The 22,953-nt window shown below is 51.0% G+C and overlaps 2 protein-coding genes across 2 annotated transcripts; both read left to right on the top strand.

Annotated features, from left to right (window-relative positions):
• The first annotated feature begins 12,625 nt into the window (after window positions 1-12,625).
• On the top strand, window positions 12,626-13,003 carry CHC_T00004213001 (hypothetical protein). Its single transcript, XM_005715863.1, has one exon. The coding sequence runs from the start codon at window positions 12,626-12,628 to the stop codon at window positions 13,001-13,003; it is 378 nt and encodes a 125-aa protein (XP_005715920.1).
• A 15-nt stretch (window positions 13,004-13,018) lies between these two features.
• Window positions 13,019-13,522, top strand: CHC_T00004212001 (hypothetical protein). Its single transcript, XM_005715862.1, has one exon. The coding sequence runs from the start codon at window positions 13,019-13,021 to the stop codon at window positions 13,520-13,522; it is 504 nt and encodes a 167-aa protein (XP_005715919.1).
• The last annotated feature ends 9,431 nt before the right edge of the window (window positions 13,523-22,953 follow it).

Raw genomic sequence — 22,953 nt, 5'->3', positions numbered from 1 at the left:
GACTACGACGTACAGTACCGCCCGGGCGTCAAGCACCAACTCGCGGACGGCGTCTCGCGCCTACGCACCGACGGCGGAGACACCGCTCCGGTCGATGACGAGGTCCCGTGCTTCGTTGTCCAGTCGCTGGAAGGCATTGAGCCCCTCCTGGACAAGGTGCACTGGGACCCGACACAAGACCGTCCGGACGGATTTCACGCGCTCGCGGTAACTCCCGAGGAACGCGACGTGGCGTCCATCTCGGTTGAGGATTTCCTACGCGAGCAGGCGGACGACGCGTTCTGTCGCGTCGCTGCCGAAACGGTCGGAGAGCCTAGTTCTAAGTTTGACGTCGACCGCTACGGTTTCCTTGTAAGGAAGTCCCCGCTCGATGGGACCCTACAACGCGTGGTACCGAATCGGTTACGCCCCCGGGTACTGTACCTGGCACACCATCCGAGGTTAGCCGGTCATCCGGGGGGAACGCGCATGTACTACACCCTGCCAAGGGAGTACTACTGGCCACACATGGCCAACGATGCGTTTGCGACCGTACGGAACTGCGCGTCGTGCGCTGCTACCCGCGGGACGCCTGTCAAGAACCAGAAGGATCTCAAGCTGTTCCCCGCGGCGGGCCCCATGGAGTTTGTCGCGATGGACCTCCTGGGCCCGCTGCCCAAGACCGCGCACGGGAACCAACACGTGCTGGTTATTACCGATCGGTTTTCCAAGCTTACGCGCAGCATACCGCTACGGACTACCACCGCTTCGGTCGTCGCTAATGCGTTCCTAGACAACTGGGTCTACGTCTACGGAGCGCCGCGCTACGTGCTCACCGATAACGGTCCGCAGTTCGCTGCTAAATTCTTCGATGCGGTATGCGCCCTCCTGGGGGTGAGGCATTATCTCACGACGGCCTACCACCCCCAGACGAATGGGCAAACCGAACGGTTCAATCGCACGCTGGTGCAACGTCTCCGACATTACGTGGAGGAGCACCAGCGCGATTGGGACAACTACGTGCAGCCGCTGACCTTCGCGTACAATACGCAGGTCCACCGGTCGACGGAGACCACTCCGTTCGACCTGGTGTTGACGCGGCCACCGTCTGGATTGATCCTTCCCGGAACTGTACCGCAGGGCGCGGGGACCCATCTAGAGGACCCGCGTACCCCGGTACAGTACAAGAGGGCCACGCTGCGCAAGCTCCGCGACGCTCTCGACCGCGCACGGATGAAACTTACCGCTTCGCAAAAGCGGTACAAGGACAATTTCGACAAGAAGGTCCGCTTTCGGCCGGTCGTCAAGGCGGGCGACTTCGTGTACGTGGACCGCCCGCCACGTCCGTTGACAAGCGTCGAGCGCCGCGCGCGTGCGCGAAGTCCGACCGATACGGACGACCTCTCTGTCAAGCTTCTACCCAAGACAGAGGGTCCATTTCGCGTGCGCTCCGTTACGGACACCACGGTCCTGATCGAACAGGACGGCGTGGAGAATCGCGTGAGCATCGACCGCGTGACGAAGATGCCACGCGGGCCGGGGGATATCGTCACACTACGAGGTCATATTTTCAATATCTGAAATGATTTTTTAGAATGGCCCGGTAGATTTAGTGGTTCGAATTTTGTTTTAGATTTTTTGGCGCGCGCGCAGCACACTTTTCTGATCGTATCAAACATACCGCTGGTCTAGCTTGATGAGCCATTTTAAATGTAAAATATAGTATAGGACGGATATCTGTTAGTTTCTACTAGATCCAGGCTGATATTGTACTGGTGCGCACCAACACTTTGAAGCTGCATAGTGTGGCCATCCACGTGTGGAAAATGGGAAGGAGCATTGCTCGAGATCGCTTCAGTGTAAATGTATCGCAGCGTCGTTTATTAGTAGCCATAAACTACATTACTATACATTACCGCCAGCGGTGTTGGGTGATCCCGGCACATCCTGTTGACCAACAGTTCCCGGGTGCACCGGACTGACAATTTCGTTCATCGCATCTTCGTTCAGCTCTCGACGCGCGTCCGCGCAATGCGAGTCCCCCACAAACATCACATATGGCATCACGACTGCCAGCTGCCCTGGAACACGAACATGCCTTTTCCTGTCCCTCTTAGACCAATGCCCGGAAACCTCTTGCGCTCTCCGCCACACCAAATGAAAAGCCCGACTGGGCAGAGGAACTGCGCTTGACACATTTGGGTCTTCCACTATGGACGGCCTCCGCCTAGTACAACGCAGGCCTGCATCGAAGGTCTTGCTTTCCGAGTCCCATATGCGGTTGTTCCTGAACAACACAAGCTCTCCGCTCCCGGGGTTAGCAACATCCCTTTCGAAGGTGTTTCCGCAACTGCGCCCTACAAAAACTGCAGCGGGGGCCCCGACATCGCTCGAATATACATACGTACCCATCAACCTCAACATTCCGACCCCCGCACTGCCCTCCTTCTTCAACATCGCGAGACGGTCCGCCTTATGGTATAATCCCAGAAATGAACAAAGCCCTGCCATGCGATTGAACAGTATGTAGAATGTCTGCGATGTCCCGGCCGGGCCCTGTGTCTCTGCATACTCAGGATAGAACACCAGACGCAATGTCGAATCCTCGACCATGCAGCCGTATAGATTCCTCGCTATCAACTCAAAATCTGCCAGCTCGCAATCCGCAACGACCCGAATGAAGCTCTGCGTCATACCCCCTAAGGTCCCTATATTCATTTTGTCGGCCGACGTTTGTTCAATATGACTTGACGGCTTACGCAGCGACTTCTGCACTGCGACTTCCAGGCGGTGGCGCAGAAAATTCACTATCTTCAGCACGGACTCATCCCTTGTCGACGACAGCCCCTCCGATATCCGACAACTGTTTAGCTCGACCTTCCGATTTAGCATGTCTACTTGGCCAAGTACTTGTGCATGGCTTTTCCTCAGTCGATCAACGATATCCGCGAGTTCTTTCATCCGGTACTGGTCAACAACTCTCCGCCTCTTACTGTTTTTTGCAATATCATCTCCAGTCCAGTCTCTATCCGCTTCATCCATCCCGTCATGAGCCTGTGGAATAACTGGCGTCCGCCATGTCAGTACCGGATTGTTATTCTCGTCTCCATCCAGCTCGGCGCGTCTCAATAAACGGCCAACAACGAATTCCACTTGATGAATATGATCACCGTATGCAGCCTTCTCCTCGTATTCCAAAGTAGCTGTCGCCAACACCTGAACCTTATCGTTCGCGGCCGTGGCGGGAGCATCCTCAATATCCGTTACTTGCGCGCTGCACCACGTTGCTTCGTCGTCATCGTCTTCCAACATCCATAGAACCTCGACGAAATCATTCGGTAGAGGCAGCGCTTCTCTTTCTCGGCATGCCCGAAGGCGTTGCATTCCTCTGTCAAGGCGGACGCCACTTATCTTGTCGAAGATACGCGATAGGCGATCTCTGATATGGTTCGGACGGGAAATAGCCTTGTCGTGTGGCGAGCGCGGATTCGGTCTGGGCATACCCCAGATATCCGCAATCCAAGCATTCTCCGGGGAGATTTTTATTGTCCAACGACTCATTCAAGGACCCCCGAACAGGAATTTTCTAACAAAATGGAATAGTCGTGGCCACTCACAGTACGTTTGTGGGCGTTTTCACATTGATATTCACCAATACTGTAATGGGTGGCCTTTAGGCCGGCCGGCCAACTTTTTCACATGCTGTTATAGCTGCAGGTTCTTGGTATCCAGAAATTGAGGAACACCGCCCCTTTTTCCCAATGTCGAATACACGGGCCGCCAAGAAACGTGCTATACCCGAAGCAGCCAATGCTTCACCAGGCTCTAAGAAGATGCGTCGCAACAGTTCGGAGGTTCGTCGCCGGCCAAACGTTTCTCCGCCCAAAACAAGGGCTATTCTCTCGCAGTTGACCCCTCGAAACAGCCGTAGAAGATCCCCCCGTAACCGGGCGTTAGCCCGGAAGTCTCGGGGAGCGGCCGCTACGGAATCCAACGCAACGCAGGGCGATGAGCGCCCAGTCACGACTGTGAGATCGTCAAGGCGGGTGCTTCATTTGCAGAATGAGGAAATGGTACCTAGACAAGCGCGAGGGCACCCAATTACCCCAGAAATCACACCAGTCAAAAACCTAATTCCCCGTCCGGGGCAAGAGGATACATTAGAACCATCACCCCGACGTTCACCTAGAACAAAAACAGCGTTGCAAGAGCAGCCTGTTCGCAAAGTGCCAGAAATGATCATGGATTCAGACGATGAAGAAGATGAGGATTTGGCAGCTGAAGACGCTGAGAGAGAAGCAGAAATGGAGAGACGTGACCGCGAAGAAAAGGATAGATTCAGACTGATGGAACGACGCGCACGCGTCTTGGAATCAGACGCCGAAAGTTTGTTTGAGGAAGAGGGTTCCACAGCTATGGCTGAGCGCGGCGTAAGAGAGCTTAAGAAACATCTCCGGGCGGAATACTGTTCGGATAGCGATGACGGGGGAATTACGGAAGTTCCTGGGACAAGCGTCAGCCGACATCAGCCTGGAGACGACCTGGATATCGATATAGAAAGCACGGAACAACCTCATGCATTGGGAGCGGTGACAACTACAAATTCCATTTTACAGTCCATGTTCCGAAAACTCGAGGGCGTGCTCAATGCAAGGCTCAATACGCTGACAAGCAGTCTTGTTGAAAGAATGGATAAGACAGACAAAAGATTTGATGAGGTGGGCACCCAGCTAGCAGATATTCATGCCATTGTGTCCAGAACAAACACGTCTAACAAATCCACAGACACCCCCCTCAGCCGATTTAACAAGCTTCTGGACAAACTCACTCCTTGTGATGGCCTTGTTGTCAACCGAGATGCTTGTCATCGAATTCTATGCAGCATCGTACCCTTCGAAGTTCTTCGGACAGCTCGTGATAACACCTTGGCCAAGGAACGGGTCTTGTTTCGTTTTTCAACTGCAGTACAGGTTTTGCTGTGCGGGAAAAATCCAAGGGAGACAAGAAAGCAGTTCAGAGAGGGTATTGGCGGACGCCACAGTCGCTTCAAGAAGAATGTTGTCCTCAACTTCATATACAATGTGCAGCTGAACAGCTTTGGAATGTTTGCGGATGACGGCGAGGAAGGGGAGGCCAGAGCAGATCAGAATGTTATCGCAGCCGACGCCGTTCGTGAAACTGCTGAAAATCCTGAGGGCCGCACTTGTAAAACGGACACTCCCGTCGATTTCAGTTGCACCGGGAAAGCTGTGAGTTTGCGCCAACCAGACTGGCTGAAGAAAGGATTCATCCTTGAAACCGACATCGAGCACGCCAGGTTGGTGCAGGATTACAGTAAGTCTGAAGCCTCGAAACGTAGACTGAAGGATGTCGAAAGTGAAAGTGATTCTGGGGAAGAAGAGGGTGGTGAATACACGCCCGGGCCCGAGAACATGCAAGCGCCAGAGAAAGTTGTGGTAAAGGAGGTTCCGACGACGCGGGACGTTGCCAGGCACGGAGCTTGGAAGATATACAAGCTTATTGGCAAGCACTTGAACCAGTCCAGGAAGAAGTGCAAGTCAGCATTCCTCGAACAATTAGGTTTCCTGATGGTGCCATGGTCGGGATCTGGTGTGTCAGTTGATCAATCAAAGCTTACGGTTCGTTGGGGGTTCCCAGAAGTTGATGCTTCCAAGTCAAGGGGCGGCCGCCTTCAAGACATCAAAAACACAAAGACGAAGTCTTCCGGCGATATCAACCTTAATGAATACAATTCCAACCTTCTGAGTGAGCTGTACGGGAAGCGACAGGACATGATTCTTGTTGTTTCTCACGAGGTACAAGTGACTGAGGCCTTAGGTTCGTCTAAAAGAAAGAGAAACAGAACGAAAAAGAGAGTTATCAACAAAGCTATCAACGTTGTGGAGGCAGCCGCCAAGTTTTGCACGGAGTTTGCGCAAAGTTCCGATTCGGAAAGAAGTCCACTCTCATTCCTCCTTGGTCACAAAGATGCACTCCGCTGTATTCTCGGAATCGCCTTAGTCTTCAAAGACTTGACGTCTCAGTTTTTGGTGAAGAACTGTGAAAACGGTCGCGTCCGTGATATCAACAACATGGACACCACAAGTATCAAATGTGGAAATTTGAGACTATCCGAGCTCATACCAGGTCGTTCATCACAGATCAGATCCCTTTCGGGGACAGTTCTCCGCATGAAGGATAATTTGTACTGCAAGCTAAACGTTGGGGCGAGTCCTCGCAATGATGGTACTGAAGCAGGTGTGAACGGTGTCGAAGGGCAGCGTACCAGGGACACATCAGCGCGAGAGATACAGCCTTCAGTGGATGGCGGTGTGTTCGCCATTTAGCATAGGTACAGTCAATGAATCTTTACTTCACTTTGGCCAAAGTGTTTACTAGTAGTCATTGTCCATACTCGAGCGCCTGAATCTGGTCCTCTCTGGTTCCGGAGCAGTCCATTCCCTCTGCCGAGCTCGACCACGAAACGGAGAAACATCATGGTAACCGTATCCGTATAGAAGTTCATCGTTTGCTTCTATTCTCTGCCCTGTGCCATAGCCAATGCCTTGACGTTGATATCGTTCACGACTATCCCGTCCCCTACCAACCCACTCGTTCCGATCTCGCCAGTCCCCTTCATCTCGAACATAATGATGGCGGCCGCCCCTTTGTTCTCCTCTCCTGTCATCATTGTATCCATCATATCCGCTGTCCGTCCTCTGGGGTGGGTGTACATGAGGTACATTGAACGGGCCATGGAACGGGGTTATACTCGGCCTATGGTGTAAATGTTTGGCGCGGACAGCCGACGGATGCCCAGTTGCCGTTCCATTAATGAAGCTGCGCAGCGATTCATTCTCCTGCTGCAGCCTGCCCACTTCTTGAGAGATCTGATCAACAGTTCTGGTCGTTTTGCTTGCTGTATCATACAGCAATGATACCAGCCCTCTAACAGTCAGACTACCGTGGAGGTCCCACTGCTTGGCAATGACGAGCGCGGGAAGGCCTTCCACTAACGACAAATCCTGTGGATGTAGACTTAGGGTCATAGGCGAGGACCGCCTCTCCTCCATGCGCCGCTGCTGACGCGCAGCCAACCGAATCCTTCTCGATTTGAAAGAAAGGTATCGCACTTCTCCTCCTGCCTTCCTCATATCCGCCTCTCCCGTTCCATGCAACGCGTGGAAGTACACGCAGTTAGATAGATGCGGATTTGTGCTCACCATATAGCATTCCAGATGTCGTGGCAGCTTATGCACAAACTCCATGAGAGGAAAGAGCATCTGGCTCCCATTCACCCACTTCACATCCTTGCATACGTCCTTCAGCACTGTAATGGTACCCTTGTCCACCAAGAATAGGCGGCCGCCCCTTGTTGCCTCGTTGAACCAAAACGCACAAAACATGGTGCATATCTCCATGCGAAACATTTGCCAAAGCCTGCGACATCTTTCTGACATCACGCCTCCCTCCCTTACGACCATTTCTTCATGGTAGTAGTAGATGACCGGCGGCAGTGGTAGCGGAACTCCCACAGGGAACTTCAGAGCTTGCAGCCACTGTGGGCATTGGGGAAACACCTCTTTATACGAAGCATCGTCAAAGTACATGGTCTCGTAACAGTCGAAAGGTATAAGCAGTCCATAGCGATTCCTCGTATAGCGCTCGTATGAGAAGTTTGCTCTGTGCTTGAAAGCATTCCACCAACGCCCCATCAATGGATCAGCGAAAAGAGGGAACTTGTGGCGACGTAGGGTATGACGGGACTGCAACACGTAGTCCATTTCGTCAAGATAATAACAATCGAGTACATCTCTGGCGAAAGTGCGGCCGCACGTCAATGTACTGGGCACCTCCCAATAGTTGCTATTGGCAGCAAACTGACTCCACCCTTCCATGGCCGATGCATTATCCTGCATCGCGAGCTGACGGAACCGCTTCACATCTCCTTTCTGGTGCACTGTGTGCTGCAGCACATACTTCCGAAAACTTAAATCCTGAATGGGAACCGAATGCCAGTTGTGCCGGCCCCTCATCCTTCCAATATCCAACCTCATGGGCTCGGGGCCATCCCTCACATTCGTGCACAATGCACGGTCTGCCCGTGACTGTACACAAGGCAGGCCTGCCCATGTCGAATCAAATGTAGGAAGCACAGGATTTTTATCCTGTACCGTATTACCTCTGGACACAACGAGGCCCCCATGGAGACAAAAGTCAACAAGCGGTGCTGTGCACCGTGGTGTTACAACGCCGCCGGTGGGTTGTGAGTGTTCGGCGTCAGGAAGTGGGGTGCGTGGTAGTGTGTGGTCCGTTGGCGACTGCGGTGACTGGGGTGCTGGTGAGGACGGCTGTCCAGTTGTGAGGTCAACTACGAAAGGTACTGCAGAAGGCGCAGACATGGCAGGTGTTTCCAAGTTTCCAATAAACGGGGGGGGTGAGGGGTCGGAAATGGAGTTGCAACTGGGGTGGGAGTGATGCGTTTGGGTCAGGATCAGTCGTCGTAGGGAAGGCTGAGAATGTGTGATGTTTGAGTTAGGAAGGTGGAAGGTTGAAGGTCGGCACGGGGGGTGGAAGGTGGAAGGTCAGCACGGGGGGGGGGTGGAAGGTGGAAGGTCGGCACGGGCGGGGAGCCGGGAGGAGTCGTCGTGGGGAAGGCTGAGAATGTGTGATGTTTGAGTTGGGAAGGTGGAAGGTCGGCACGGGTGGGGAGCCGGCAGGAGTGTGCACACTGTGTGATGTTTGAGTTGGGAAGGTGGAAGGTGGACGGTCGGCACGGGCGGGGAGCCGGGAGGAGTGTGCACACTGTGTGATGTTTGAGTTGGGAAGGTGGAAGGTGGAAGGTCGGCGCGGGCGGGGAGCCGGAGTAATCGTCGTAGGGAAGGGTGAGAATGTGTGATGTTTGAGTTGGGAAGGTGGAAGGTGGAAGGTCGGCACGGGCGGGGAGCCGGAGTAGTCGTCGTAGGGAAGGGTGAGAATGTGTGAGTTGGGAAGGTGGAAGGTGGAAGGTGGAAGGTCGGCACGGGCGGGGGGCCGGGAGAAGTGTGCGGCACGGGCTCAACTACAAGTACCCTCCAGCGGTACTAAATTTGCGTGATGCGCAAGCCCATCAATTTTGATTGACTAGGATTTTTTTTTCTATCTCGCCTTCCACATAGCGGCGTCGGAGCAATCTACGGTGAACGCAATACTTTTGTCCACACAAAAAGCGAAGGCACAGAGCTGTACTACAACTTTTGTCTCCAGGCAAACTTTTCTCCGCCAACATCTGTACGCAAACGATGAGCAGATCAAAAACGATGACTCCGGCGCCCGCATCGCGCCGTCGTGCGGCGCCCCTCCATCTGCGTCGCAAAGGAGGAGCAGACCCACCTCCCATCCCAGCTCCCTCACATCCCCGAATCCTCCGAGTCGTCTGAATCCCCCGAGCAGCGCAAGGAGCGCGCGCGAAAGGCACGCATAGAGGCCGAGGGCCTCGACACATCAAATGCGACGCTGACACCGATGGACTAACGAGAAGCGCATTTTCGGTTATGCTGTACACATGCGGACGACTTTTTACAAACACACAGGACGCACTTTACACGCAAAAGTCGCGGAACTGATCCCCAAGCACCGCGAACTTGTTGGATGCCAAATGGTCTGCACTAAAACTGAACTAGCCTCACCGATCTTGTGCAGTGGAGCATGAACAACTAGAATTCCCAGGCAATGTGCGGCTGCAAGAATGAGCTCATCAGCACCGGTCCCGCGAACGATCGCACTGACGACGGGGAAAGTCACCACCCACTTGCTCTCATCAAAAACTGAAAGGCTCTCGTGTTCACTCTTCCCTGTTGCATTTATTTGCACATGTTCTGCATCGCAATCGACATGTCGACATACCAGATCTGAAATTGCATAAAGCGCGGCTGCTGCATATCCCGGGGATTTAGTTGAATACTCGGGAACCAAATTGCACAGCGTCGAGAGATCACTGCTATTTCGACCCGTGCCTTTCGTCATTCATACGTCACCTTGCTTGTCATCTTTTACATACACCACCTTTTCGTAGCTGCCGCTGCTAAGTGCAAGGGGACCATTAATTACACCGTCTCGTTTACCTACGAATGGACTCTTCAGAATGATCCCGGCCAACCCCCCGAGGGACCCGTCGGGTTTGGACGCATGCATTGCGCCTCTCACAACGACAAGTACGTCATGTGGACACCGCAAAGAACTGCCTCACCCGCTATCCAAAAATTTGTTGACCAGGACGACAACAATTCTGATGAGAAACTTCGGAATGAGATCGAACCCGACAAAGACAATATCTTAAGCTACAATGGCTCAATCAGGGATATGGTGGTAAACGACGAGTCTGAAGATCTCATTCTTAAGATCTCAGCAGACTTTTCACTCATCAGCTGTATTGCCCAACTTGTTCCGAGCCCCGGATGGTTTGTTGGCATACATAGCAGGGACATGTGCAACGAAACGGATGAGGCTAGCGAGTTTGTCAGAATCGATTCTCGCGCCCTTGTCGGATGGATATCAGGTCGGTACAATGACACAGAGTACTTTGTCGAAGAATATACAGAGGCTGATCCACCAATGGAAATCACCCAAGTTACGGGGAAGCTGGAGCAGTATGGTGAAGTGAATATCAGAAGCGACGATTTTAAGGAGTCCCAAGAGTCGATGAGAGCGTGTTTCCCGGCCGGAGAGCTAGTTACTATGGCCGATGGGAGTCGCCAACCTATAGAAAGCATATCGCGGAATGATGCTGTAGCTTCAACCGACCTAGAAACGCCGAGTGAAATCTTCATGCACTCACACGCGGATCCGCATGCCGTGGCGAGTTTTGTGCACGTTCAATATGCTGACAGTGAGAAAACAGGAAACTTGCGTGTGTCACCTGGACATTACGTGTATCGCCGAGGACAGGATTCTATGCCGATGCTCCTCAAGGCCGCCGATATTGCCGTCGGTGACTTTCTCATCGGGGCAGATAGGTTGCCGAAACGCGTGGTACAAGTGTCTAGTGTGACAGGCAGAGGGCTTTTCAATCCCCATTCCTTGAATGGAGACCTCATAGTCAGTGGTGTGCGGGTTTCGTGCTTCACAACCACAGTCAAACCACTGTTGGCAAGCTCGGCCATGGCTCCGTTGCGTCTGCTGCACCGAATTGGTTCGTACCGACTACAGGACCTGTTGTCATGGAAGATTTTCGATTACGCCCGTAGCGGCTCTACTTACCCTGGAGAATTGTAACGAAAATATCATAGTTTTGCAAGTCTGTACAACTTTTGCGGACACAAGACCAGCCGCATCACTGCTTTGAAGTCACGTCCAAGACGATAATGAAATTCTTTGCTTTGAGGTTTCAGATACTTTCGGTTGCTCGAACCATAGCTCTTTCATCTTAATGCTTCGCCCATCTATCTCTCTCTGACTAACGCGCGGCATAGTGTCACAAGAACGGTTATAATTTATCTACCCGCGAAAGCGTCAAGCGGGAGTCTGATTTCCAAGTTGAGAGGCAGCTAAGGCGAGAGGCGGAACACGTGGACGCCTTCATATGAGAGTGACTTCCGCGCAGGCATAAAATCAGGAGCATGTCTTGGTTCGGATGTGGAGGGATGTTTGGCAGGTGTCTACGACTACACTGCCAACAACAAATTTAGTGAAGTGTCCACAACTGCGATTAGTCTCACATAGGAGGGACGAGTCTCTCTGTTCTAAAATTGCACGGTTGGAACGTGTTCCAACCATGCAGCCTGCATTACTAACGCGTTTCTAGAAACAATTTTCCCCTGCAACACAGTTCAAGGCTTGCAAATTGAGCTGCGATTGATTGACAAACGTCCAGTGCTTTATAGTTTTGACTGTTTTTACTCTGCAGCAGGATCCGTGGCAGAAGGCCTCAGAAGTATACTGTGCGGCAAAGCGTCTTCGATCAAAAGCTTTGTAAGATCATTTGGTACCCTACAGCATCTACCTTTCCATACCTCAGTGCCGCACGAGAAGACTTACCGGTAAGGCAATTATGTCATGTCTTGTGACAGTACATTGGCACGACACAACTGAACCCTACTCTTGGGGTTGTTATGGTAGATGGTGCCTCCATGTCGGTGGATACAGCGAGCGGGCCCGGATGGAAAATGGAGTGGGGATCCTCCTTCGCGATCATACACGTCGATAATGTAAATCGGGATCCATATTCCGCATCGGGATCATGATCAAGTTTTGAACAAGTTTTGAAGAAATCCCTTTTGGTCGTCCACTCGCTCCTTTTGTTTTGATTGTGTACATCATCTTCACACGCGTTCCCCCCGCATTCCCGTGAAATGCTCCAAGAAAGTAAGATTATGAACGTCATCAAGCGCAAATTGGTCCGGAAAGCTCTGGAAATGATCAAGGGGATCATGAAGAAGGACGATGAGGAGCCCGAGGCAGAAGAAGAATCAGACGAGTCGAGTGATGAAAAGACGAACGAGAAGAAGGCCAAGCCCTGCATCCAATTTTGGAATAAGTTTGGTAAGAGCATTAAGCTCGGTTTCATTGAAGATAGCGCAAACAGAGCTCGACTTGCGAAGCTCCTCCGCTTCCGCACTTCGAAAACTGACAACAAGACCCCAATGATTGGGCATCTCTCGATCAATACATGGAGCGCATGAAGGAAGATCAAGATCAGATCTATTATCACTCTGGTGCAGATCTCGAATCCGTCAAGGATAGTCCATTCCTCGAGAAACTGATCAAAAAAGGGTATGAGGTTCTCTATTTGACACAGGCCATTGACGAGAACATGACCACCCAGTTGCTTGACTACGAAGGCACGAAGTTCATGTCAATTTCGAAAGACAACTTCAAATTTGGTGAGAAAGATCAAAAAGAAGAGAAAGAGAAGAACAAGGCTCTGAAGAAAATGTACAAGCCGCTGACGAAATTCCTGAAAAAGAAGTTGGGAGACAAGGTCTCCAAGGTGAGACTATCAAACCGGCTCAGTGATACAGTGTGTGTGTTGACATCGGACCAGTAAGGTTATTCGGCGAGAATGGAAATAATTATGAGAGCGCAAGCATTCGCGGACCCCGACAGTTTCGGATACATGACGCCAAAGAGTAAGATTATGGAGCTTAATGCACACCACCCGATCACAAAAGAGATGCTTCGCCTTGTAGAAAGCGGAGAGGACGATGAAAGAGCAGCCGAGCTTGGGCATCTTGTGTACGACACTGCGCTAGTTGCATCCGGATATGTAATGCGGGACAGTGACTACAAGAGCTACGCAGACAGAATGTACAAGTGGATTGGTGAGAGTGTTGGCGTGGATCCGAGTGCGCCTATAGTGGAAGAGTACCCCGAGGAGGAGAAGGCTGACTCAGAGGAGGAGAAGTCTGATGGTGACGCAAATTTGAAGGAGGCATCTAGTAGTAGCGCAGACCCTGCTTCTGAAGACCACAGTGAGGATTCTTCTGAGGACCATGATGAGTTGTTGTACCGTAGTCGAACAAGAGTGGAGGATGAGGTATTTATGGCTACGGTTTCCGTCTTTTAAGTCGGAGAGGAGATTAGCGGATGTGACCCGATTTCGATAAGCTTTTTGGGGTTTAGCGAGCGATGGTAGTATCGTGATGACGTGACGGGTCGCGGAAGGATGGACCCAGCCGTGTATACCGCCTGCCAGACGTTCTGCAAGCTAACCTGTCGTGTTATCTCTCGTATCGGAGCGAGTGGCCTCGCTCTAAGTTTTTTGTGGACACAAAGAAAGTTGGTCTCTACCACTTTCACGGAATCCATGTGAACACGCAAGGTCGCTGGGACAGCCGTAATAAAGGCTACGAGTTTCTTATTGGACTTGACACGGACGCCCACATGCCAAGTTGGATGCTATCCGGGTGGAAGCAAAGCCCACCTCAAAAACTCCCGGGAATAATCAAAGCGGAACATGGCATCTCCGTCCTCAACGTAGTTTTCATTCAAAAGACGATACGCTTCTTCGAGTTGCTTGTCATCGGTGACATCTATGTCTGACCACTCGAAAGAGTCAATCAGGTTGTAAGGTTTTTTCGATACCTGGTCAACCGTTTTAGTCTCAATGGCCTCACCATGATCACCAAGCAGGTCGAGTTGATCGTCCTGTCCCATCTGGGGGATCGGTTGTGTTTTCCAAAATTTATATTCTTTTTCGGCAGGCTTGCCATCGACGCCGGCAACGCTCATCGTTCCCATCAACTCCGCAAGCTTCGCCCTCGCATCGCTCCAAGAAAGGTCAACCTCCTTGTACGTGTTCTTTCTTTCTGTAGGCGGCTTGTCGCCGGTGTCTTTCTCTGCCATCGCAGTCCTGAGAGAGTGTGTTATTCAATTGAGATCGCCACGAGAGTTGATAGTGGCTGGAATCGTTCAGAAAGCGCATGCGAGGGGTGGGGCCGGTGCGACAGCGAGGGCGTGGCTTGCGTGAGAGGGCGCAGAGAAAGACAGAAGCAGAGAAGGACGGAAGGAGATGCGAGGGCAGTGGTCATGGTGGATTAGTGAGGGGAAAGAAAGAGGAGGTTGGGGGATACCGGAGTAAACAACGGTGGACAGAGAAAGGCAGAGTTAATACCCTGTACTGTAGTGTGTATCCGACTGACCAAGCTTATCATACCTCAACAGATCCGACAAATTTAATAATTTTTCATCATTTAGCCGACACGAATTCTTCTGAAAGAATACTTCAAGACAGCCATATCGCACTTGAACGGTGGGGTTGTCAATGAAATACCTTGTAAATCACGAAGAAGCCATTTTCAATTTCGTACTACAAAGAAAAACTGCTTACAGTGAAGATTTCCAGGTTCTGCTTCACTTTTAGAGGTAGAACTTGTCTCCACAACAAACGATTTGTGCTGATTGTGTCAAGGGCTATGTGGAGTACCCAGTACTCAAATCAGAACTAAAAAACAAGCAAGGAGTTCGAAGAAAAATCCCTTTGTCCTCAAATTTTGTCCTCACGGTCGGGTAGACACTAGCAGACCGCCACTTGTAATGTAATTATTTGGTGTGCAAAGTCTAAACCGCCAGGCCTGGGGACCCCTGCGCACTGTTCCTTCAACAACATCCTACACTCTCACTTCTTCCAACACCATAATCCACACGAAAATATCGGACGACAGCACCACCGTTCCTCATATGTCAGGTCGAAGAAAGAGACGTCGTACGATGGGCACTACTTGGATGGACAACGTCCCTAACTTGCCAGACCTGGCAGCCCTGTTCCATGACGTTCATACACGACCAGGATGCGATCTCGATGGGGATGCAGATGCGGCCGCACTTATGGAAGCAGAAGAAACCCCAGCTCTCGAGCTTCCGGAAACTGGCGAAGCGGCTGATATTTTGGGAGTGTTGAATGGGCACGCTTCGTCGAACAATCAGACTGGAGATCATGGTACTAGATCGAAGATAAAGGGCTCCGAACATCGAGAAACGGTTGTCGTCGAAGAAGGAATAGATCTTGTCGACTATGATGAGGGCCACTTCCCAGAACTTGGCGACTCGGAACAATTCGCTCCCGAGAGCGATCCAAACGGCGTTTTAGTGGGAAATGACAATATCATTGTTCCAAGTATTTATCAAGAGAGCTGTGAGGGGATGGAGTGCCTTCCGAGTTTATCAAGTGACGATCCCGAAATGGGAAGCAGGCTGGACAGCCAGAAAGTTTTGCGAATATTTCTATCGTCTCGGAAGCTTTTCGAACCATGGTACAACCTTTTGGGCTTCGTAATAGTTTGCGGTAGCGTCCGCTATACGGTCAAACAGTATAACCTCCTGAGAGATATACTGTCTTGGGTTTCTCCTTCTATTAAGTTCCCATCTTATTCCACCGTGCAGAGGACTCTCTTTCCGCATGCTTTGAAGTATCTTTTTCCCAAGAGTGACCTCAAATACTTTGTCGTCCGACGAAAGAAGAAGGCATTCAACCGAACGTCATTGGTTGAAAATTTGGGGGGTAACGAGGAGACCGCATCGCAATATTCGAACGGGTCTAAAACTCCTGTTCGTATCGTTCCACCAAGTGAATGGGCGAAAGTGGACATCATGATGGCTCCGTTCTTCAACTCAATGTATCCGAAATCCAGTCGATGGCATGGTGGTGTGGCGGACGCAGAATGCATAGAAAGCTCGAAGCTGGTTGCAGAGCGGCAGATAATATCGGAAGCTACGACAGCACTTTACGTCCACAATGGTTCATGTACTGTGCAGGCGTTCCCGGGTGCCGTGATTCGACTGGAACTGTCAAAACTGCCTCCATCACGTTTGTCACTTGACGTGCGCAATCTGGGCTATCGTGTTCATGAGAACGCAGAGAATAACTTTGTAATGAAGTGTATAATTTCAGCCGTGTGGTGCGTGGGAAGTGAGGGAAATGTTACAAGAAGCGCCAACATGGCGATGAAGGTTCTCCGTGGCGTGGAGAATTGCCTGGCCAGGCAGTTTTGTACAGCACCGCCATTGGAAAAGTATAATAGATCTGTGAGGCGTAGAGATGGAAGGATAGATTTTGAAGCAAGGGCTCGTTCTTCGAAGAAGGTGTTGCCTGGGGATATTTGTACCCTCCTTCGACCTACAGAAAGTGAAGCAGTGGCAACGTCGAGAATGTGTATGTTGGTTTCTAGGTTTTGGAAACACAAGGAAGGTCTCACCTCAGACACTTTGTTTTGGTTTCAAAACATGAGTACAAACGGGGCCGGTCAGCGTTTCAATGATGGTGGCGATGGAACTCCAGACAAACCCTTTCGTCTGCTCGGTACTCAGCATTTGAAAGGGCTGCCTTTCCTCCTCCAAGAGCCCAAAATATCGGGACGCACCCGCAACATTGACAGAAGAATGCAAAACAGCGGCCGCTTAATGGATGGAACAAAGTTCGTGGTCTATCGCGCTCTCCTATACTGCGATGACTTTTCCCCATTCTCTTCATTGTATCCGCAGGGTTCAGCAGGTGGATGCTACATGATCCCGCTTGGACTACCACCGCGAAGTCGTAACACGCGATCGTCTGTCAGAATCATTGGATTAACCCCTCCAGGTGTATCAACGAACAATATACTGCTCTCAATCATTCCAGACTTGGTTAAGTGTACAACAGAAGGTGTGGAAGCACACACGCCTACCGGCGAGAGAGTAAGAATCTTTGTCGACGTGGTGGGTTTTGTGGCTGACTATCCAGCGGCCGCTGAAACATTGGATGTTATGGGACATACAGCAAATACGCCCTGCACTCTTTGTACATTTCGGAAGAACACCGGCGTCGGTGAGAGCGGATACGGCTATACAACAAAAGTCCATGCACACCGCACGGCGTCCTTGAGGTGCATGGAACGCCATGAAGCTCTTCGCAACAGCGAAATTGACAGTCGAGACACAAACCGGCTTGGTATGAAAGACAGCAACAAGGTTAGTGACGAAAGTTCTCCTCTTCTTGCATTGCAAAGGGAACTTGAGCGCGTACGCGTTGACATACCGTTAACAAGCGATGGAAAGCGTGTGGTGTCAGGACGTTTTGAGGCATATCGCTGCAACGTCGTCGCGCCTGACCATTTGCTGGCCGGTCTCGCGAAGAACGTTATCGAGGTAGGCTTCCACGTGATTAACCGACAAGGAAACGCGGCCGCGTTCAGGGCAAAAGCTGACATGGCAATATGTGGAGCCCTCCGAGACAATGGGTTGAAGAGGCAATCATCAGTTTTTAGTTCCAAGAATGAACTCAATTCCATGACTCTGTCAGGTGTGTTCTGTGCCCTTCTCGTGTGCGTTCCGGTTTTCTACCAACTGTTCCCGGGGATCCAGAGTGAAGAAACCACTGTTGTGTTGGATCTATTGACGCAATTGCAGGAATTGATTGCGTTGACGTACTGGTGGCCATCGAAAGAGGCGGATGGTGTCTCAGATTATTTGTATGTGACAAGTGATAATGGAGCTCAATACCATGCAGACTTGCTGGAAAGGGCTGAGAAGTATGTGACTGAGGCAGACAAGTTTTGCGCAAATTATTGCCAAGGAGTGGGTAAAGGTCGCCCCAGCTTGGACAAGCCGAACCTGCACAGGTTAATCGAGTTGTACAACCACACAATTCCTGCCTTCGGGCATGTACGTCACTTTATGGAACTGGTGTTCGAGAATGCTCATCAACCTTTGAAGAGGTGCATAGTCCGGGGTAATCACCAAAAAGGACATTTGGCGGCCGTGGGTCATTGTTTGGGGAATGATTGGCAAGGGCGGTTGGCGTTGCTGTCCAGCACTATGACACAAACTTCGGATGCCGGACTGAATATGGAATGCAGGAGAGGCCTTCGACGCTTGCTTCTCGGCGAAGCTTGCAACGAGTTGTCACAGGCTTCGGATGAATTGAAGGGATTCCTGAAGGACACAGATGTTAGTATATCTGATTTATTTGTCAAACCGTTGATGGACGAGATGCGGTCGAATGGGAAGGTCAACCCCGCTTGGACGGGAGATTCCGTACGATGGGAGGGGAATTGTGAAAAGGATGTCAATGAGCTGTCCAGCTGTTGCATATCAGAAACAGAAACAATAGAGTCATCTGAGCTTTTGTCGCAGCTTTTGTCACGGGCTACAAACATCCTGGAAAATCTCCGTCCAGAATTTGATACGTCAAAGAAGTCAGAAGTCAAGTTGTTCTCGTCTGCTCGGCGCGTTCGCAGAAGCTACTTGAGTGCGTCCCCACGGACGTACTCGCATGACACGATTGAGCCGGGGTGTGTCGTCCAGGTTATGTTACCGCGCGGAGGGACGAAGAGATTGCTTTTGCATGCAAATGGGGCGGTCGGATCGTCATTGAACCTGTTCGCTGTTGTTGGGGTCTTGCAGAGAGAGGACGAGAGTCCTCACGCGGCTGTCGTAAGATGCAGAGTGGATGATCGTAAAACTCTGAGAATATCCGCGGAACTGAACTCAGAGTCTATACAGGTGCTCTGTCTCACTGATGGCGTCCGTCGCGTGGCGCTGTACCGCGCCTGCTCAGCAAACTCCTGTCACGTATCGAGGGACAACTCCATCAAACACTCTGCCAATGTTTTGGGTGGCGGGGAATTCTACTTTCAGACGAGGAGAAAAGGTTACCCTGCAAGAATGGCATGAAGGGAATAGGGACCTGGTGTTTCAGACGCTGGAAAACCTGATTATTCGCGGAGTGGCGTTTTCTACTGGAAAATTATCAGATTTCAGCACCCATCCCATCTGAATTGAAATTGGGCGGACTTCTGGTTACACGTCTCGCCGATCCCGTCAACAGTTGGACACCTCGCTCTTCCTTGGCCAATCTACTGCTGACCGAAGGTATCTTTGGACACAAACAACCACGCAGTTCGTTTCGCGTATGAGGGCGCAAGATCGATGCCATAGGGTCACGGCGGGCCCGCTTGTGGTGTATGGGTGATCAGGATAGCGAGAGATCGCCAGTGCTATTGCTGGTGGATGGGGCTGCAAACGGTCGATCTACAGTTGATCGATCTCGATGTCGTCGTGATAGGAAACGCGCTGAAAGTAGGTTGATATGCACGCAGGTGCGTCGCATTTTATCCGCGTATGTCCGCACTATCTGACCATCTTCAAATTCTAGTGATGAGATCGCCTTTGTCTGCGTGCGAACCTGACGGAATTAAAACCGTGTTTGTTTTGTGAAAGTGTTGGATGGATTGTAAGTTGTCGTTGACGCTTCGCGAATCAGTCCGGCCGGACAGGCGTGCTGCACACAGTATCTTACCTACTTCAGTTTACATCTGCGCTTGTCCCCACAACAGTTGGTCATCGGAACTTGAAGTCATGGTTAACTCAACTCCGTCATGACTGGAAGTGTCACATGGCATCGGCGCCGGAAGTTGGGCAGTTCTTGTTGCGTGAAAGTGTTGGATGGATTCGTAAGTTGTCGTTAACGCTTCGCGAATCAGTCCGGCCGGACAGGTGTGCTGCACACAGTATCTTACCTACTTCAGTTTACATCTGCGCTTGTCCCCACAACAGTTGGTCATCGGAACTTGAAGTCATGGTTAACTCAACTCCGTCATGATTGGAAGTGTCACATGGCATCGGCGCCGGAAGTTGGGCAGTTCTTGTTGCGTGAAAGTGTTGGATGGATTGTAAGTTGTCGTTAACGCTTCGCGAATCAGTCCGGCCGGACAGGCGTGCTGCACACAGTATCTTACCTACTTCAGTTTACATCTGCGCTTGTCCCCACAACAGTTGGTCATCGGAACTTGAAGTCATGGTTAACTCAATTCCGTCATGATTGGAAGTGTCACATGGCATCGGCGCCGGAAGTTGGGCAGTTCTTGTTGCGTGAAAGTGTTGGATGGATTCGTAAGTTGTCGTTAACGCTTCGCGAATCAGTCCGGCCGGACAGGCGTGCTGCACACAGTATCTAACCTACTTCAGTTTACATCTGCGCTTGTCCCCACAACAGTTGGTCATCGGAACTTGAAGTCATGGTTAACTCAATTCCGTCATGATTGGAAGTGTCACATGGCATCGGCGCCGGAAGTTGGGCAGTTCTTGTTGCGTGAAAGTGTTGGATGGATTGTAAGTTGTCGTTAACGCTTCGCGAATCAGTCCGGCCGCACAGGCGTGCTGTTTGCAGTATCTAACCTACTTCAGTTTACAAATGCGCTTGTCCCCACAACAGTTGGTCATCGGAGCGTGAAGCGGCAAGGAGACTGTATATTGCGCTGCGTAGCGTATGTAGACAGGGAGCTAACATAGTGGTAAACTGACTACTGACTCTTGCTCGCAATTCACACTGCTCCCATCCTATATGACAACTGGTACCACGGGTGCGGTGCATTGACCCGATCCTACGTGTGCACATCGCCGACCAGAAACAAACGTTGGATCATTCCAGTCTGTTTGACAGTACCAAAACGCAATAAACTACTGCATGGCCATGCCCAGCGGTTAATCTGGGATGTTTTTGAGATGGATCAGCCCAGCACGTATGGCAGTACCGCCAAATATTACAATGAGGCACTGCCATGTCCAATTGTAAATCTGCGATTTTTTCAGTTGGCCCAGCGACGGCAAGGTATTGGAAGAGTACCAATAGATTACGGCTTGCAGGGAATTCGGTGCAAAATCAGTATCAAAAATTTTGCTCAAAAAATGTCTTGACTATCATTGGTACGGCCAAATCAAAAATTAAATTAATCGTAACGTTACGGGCCAGATTTACTTCGTAGTGCATCACAAAATGCACACTGTCAGTGTGAGAGTTTGGATTTCAAGGTTGACGCCACGTGTAAAACATTGCATATCGATCCACACGTGTAATACATTGCATTTGGGTCCACACGTGTGATGTGTTTGTGGCGCGACAAGATCTACAAAAGCTGTATGGGTGGCCACCCATACTAGAATCAACCTCTAAAAAATTAACAAAAATTAATCTAGTTCCAGTATGGCTGGCCAGGCATACAGCTTTTGTAAATCTTGTCGCGCGACAGCCATTACATGTCATTCCAAAGAAACTTGTCTGCGCATGCAGGCCTGCGCGGTATACCCTTCCCTAAAAGCATTATTTGGTAAAAAAGGCTAATTTGGTGATTGAGTTCTCGTTGCTGCCAGTGCGGACAATGGGTACAGTCTTTCATCCCTGGACTCCAGGGAAACGCTCCGGGGCCTAAGCGTTCAACTCTTCTACAGTTTCCCGCAATGTTACCTCCGCGCCTCTCCCCGTCCCGCCAAAAAAGAAAATAGCCGGCACACAACACCGTTAAAGGCCAAACAGTAGTATTTGATACACGATCAAACACTTTCTCTTCATGTTCACGAAACAGGCCTCCGGTTTCCCGAAATGTTACCTCCTCGCTTCTCCCCGTCCCGCCAAAAAAATGGCGGGCACACAGCACCGTTAAAGGCCAAACAGTAGTAATTGATCCACGATCAAACACCTTCTGGTCCTGCTCCCGGGATTGGCCTCCAGTTACGGACAATTCACGCCCCCTCCGATGTCGATTGGAATGCGTCGTCAGGCAGCGCGCGCCAAGCAAGGGACAGACGGGACGCAAGGGCCAAAGACAAACGGCAGACAGCGGTAAATTTATTGAAGATGAAAAAAAGGTTGCCGATGTGGTTCGCCTCACAGTCGACTGTGAGGCGAACCACACTGATGATCATCAGTCGTGGGACAGCAGACCGATTACAAAAATGTCTCAAGACCAAGGACGACGACAAACTGTCCCGCCTTCTTGACCCAGCCAACAACCGTCCCGGAGCCCCCCGTGTCGTCAAAGCGGACGAGAACAAAATCATTAAGCAGCGCATTAAATACACTGCCTCCCGGGGATTTGCAATTAACAATTATACATTGCGAGCTATCATGGCTCGCATTGCCAATGATGGTCGACGCGGTTTTCAGACGAAGGACAACATGCCCTCCCCGGACGTTATTCGTACCTGGAGAACCCCAAACAGGGATATCACGTTTCCAACAGCCGATCCTACGAATCTCCTAATCCTAGTTACTCCCCTACTCCTCTAAATCTCCGAAGCACTGCGAATCCCTAAAGTACAAAAACCATCCTACTCCTTACTCCTGAATCCCCTGCCGGCCTGTGATCAGTGGCCTCTGATCACAGCTCCCCACTGATCACCGGTCCTAACTCTCAAAATTTGCACCCCAATTTGCAAATTTTATACAGCAATGACGATGTCGGACGACACCCCCTGCCGGCCTGTGATCAGTGGCCACTGATCACAGCTCCTCACTGATCACCGGTCCTAACTCTCAAAATTTGCACCCAAATTTTGCAAATTTTATACAGCAATGACGGTGCACCGGTTGAGAAGGAAAGTGGGTGTATGGTGAGGGAAACGAAAAAGTTAAGGATCAAACTGGCTGCGGGAACTAGAGAGGTATAGGGACACGGACTTCGAAAGGCGGGGATACATAACGTGCCCCCTTGCAACAAGCCCACAAAGGTAGCAGACCTGAATTTT

Source organism: Chondrus crispus, genomic scaffold (assembly GCF_000350225.1).
Source record: "Chondrus crispus Stackhouse genomic scaffold, scaffold_22, whole genome shotgun sequence".
Taxonomy (NCBI): Eukaryota; Rhodophyta; class Florideophyceae; order Gigartinales; family Gigartinaceae; genus Chondrus; species Chondrus crispus.
The sequence above is the reverse complement of the archived record's forward strand: the minus strand, read 5'-3'. Positions and strand labels throughout refer to the sequence as shown.

What these genes read in the sequence shown, in the direction of transcription:
- CHC_T00004213001 (XM_005715863.1), top strand. Translation starts at nt 12,626, where the DNA reads ATGGAGCGCATGAAGGAAGATCAAGATCAGATCTATTATCACTCTGGT.
- CHC_T00004212001 (XM_005715862.1), top strand. Translation starts at nt 13,019, where the DNA reads ATGGAAATAATTATGAGAGCGCAAGCATTCGCGGACCCCGACAGTTTC.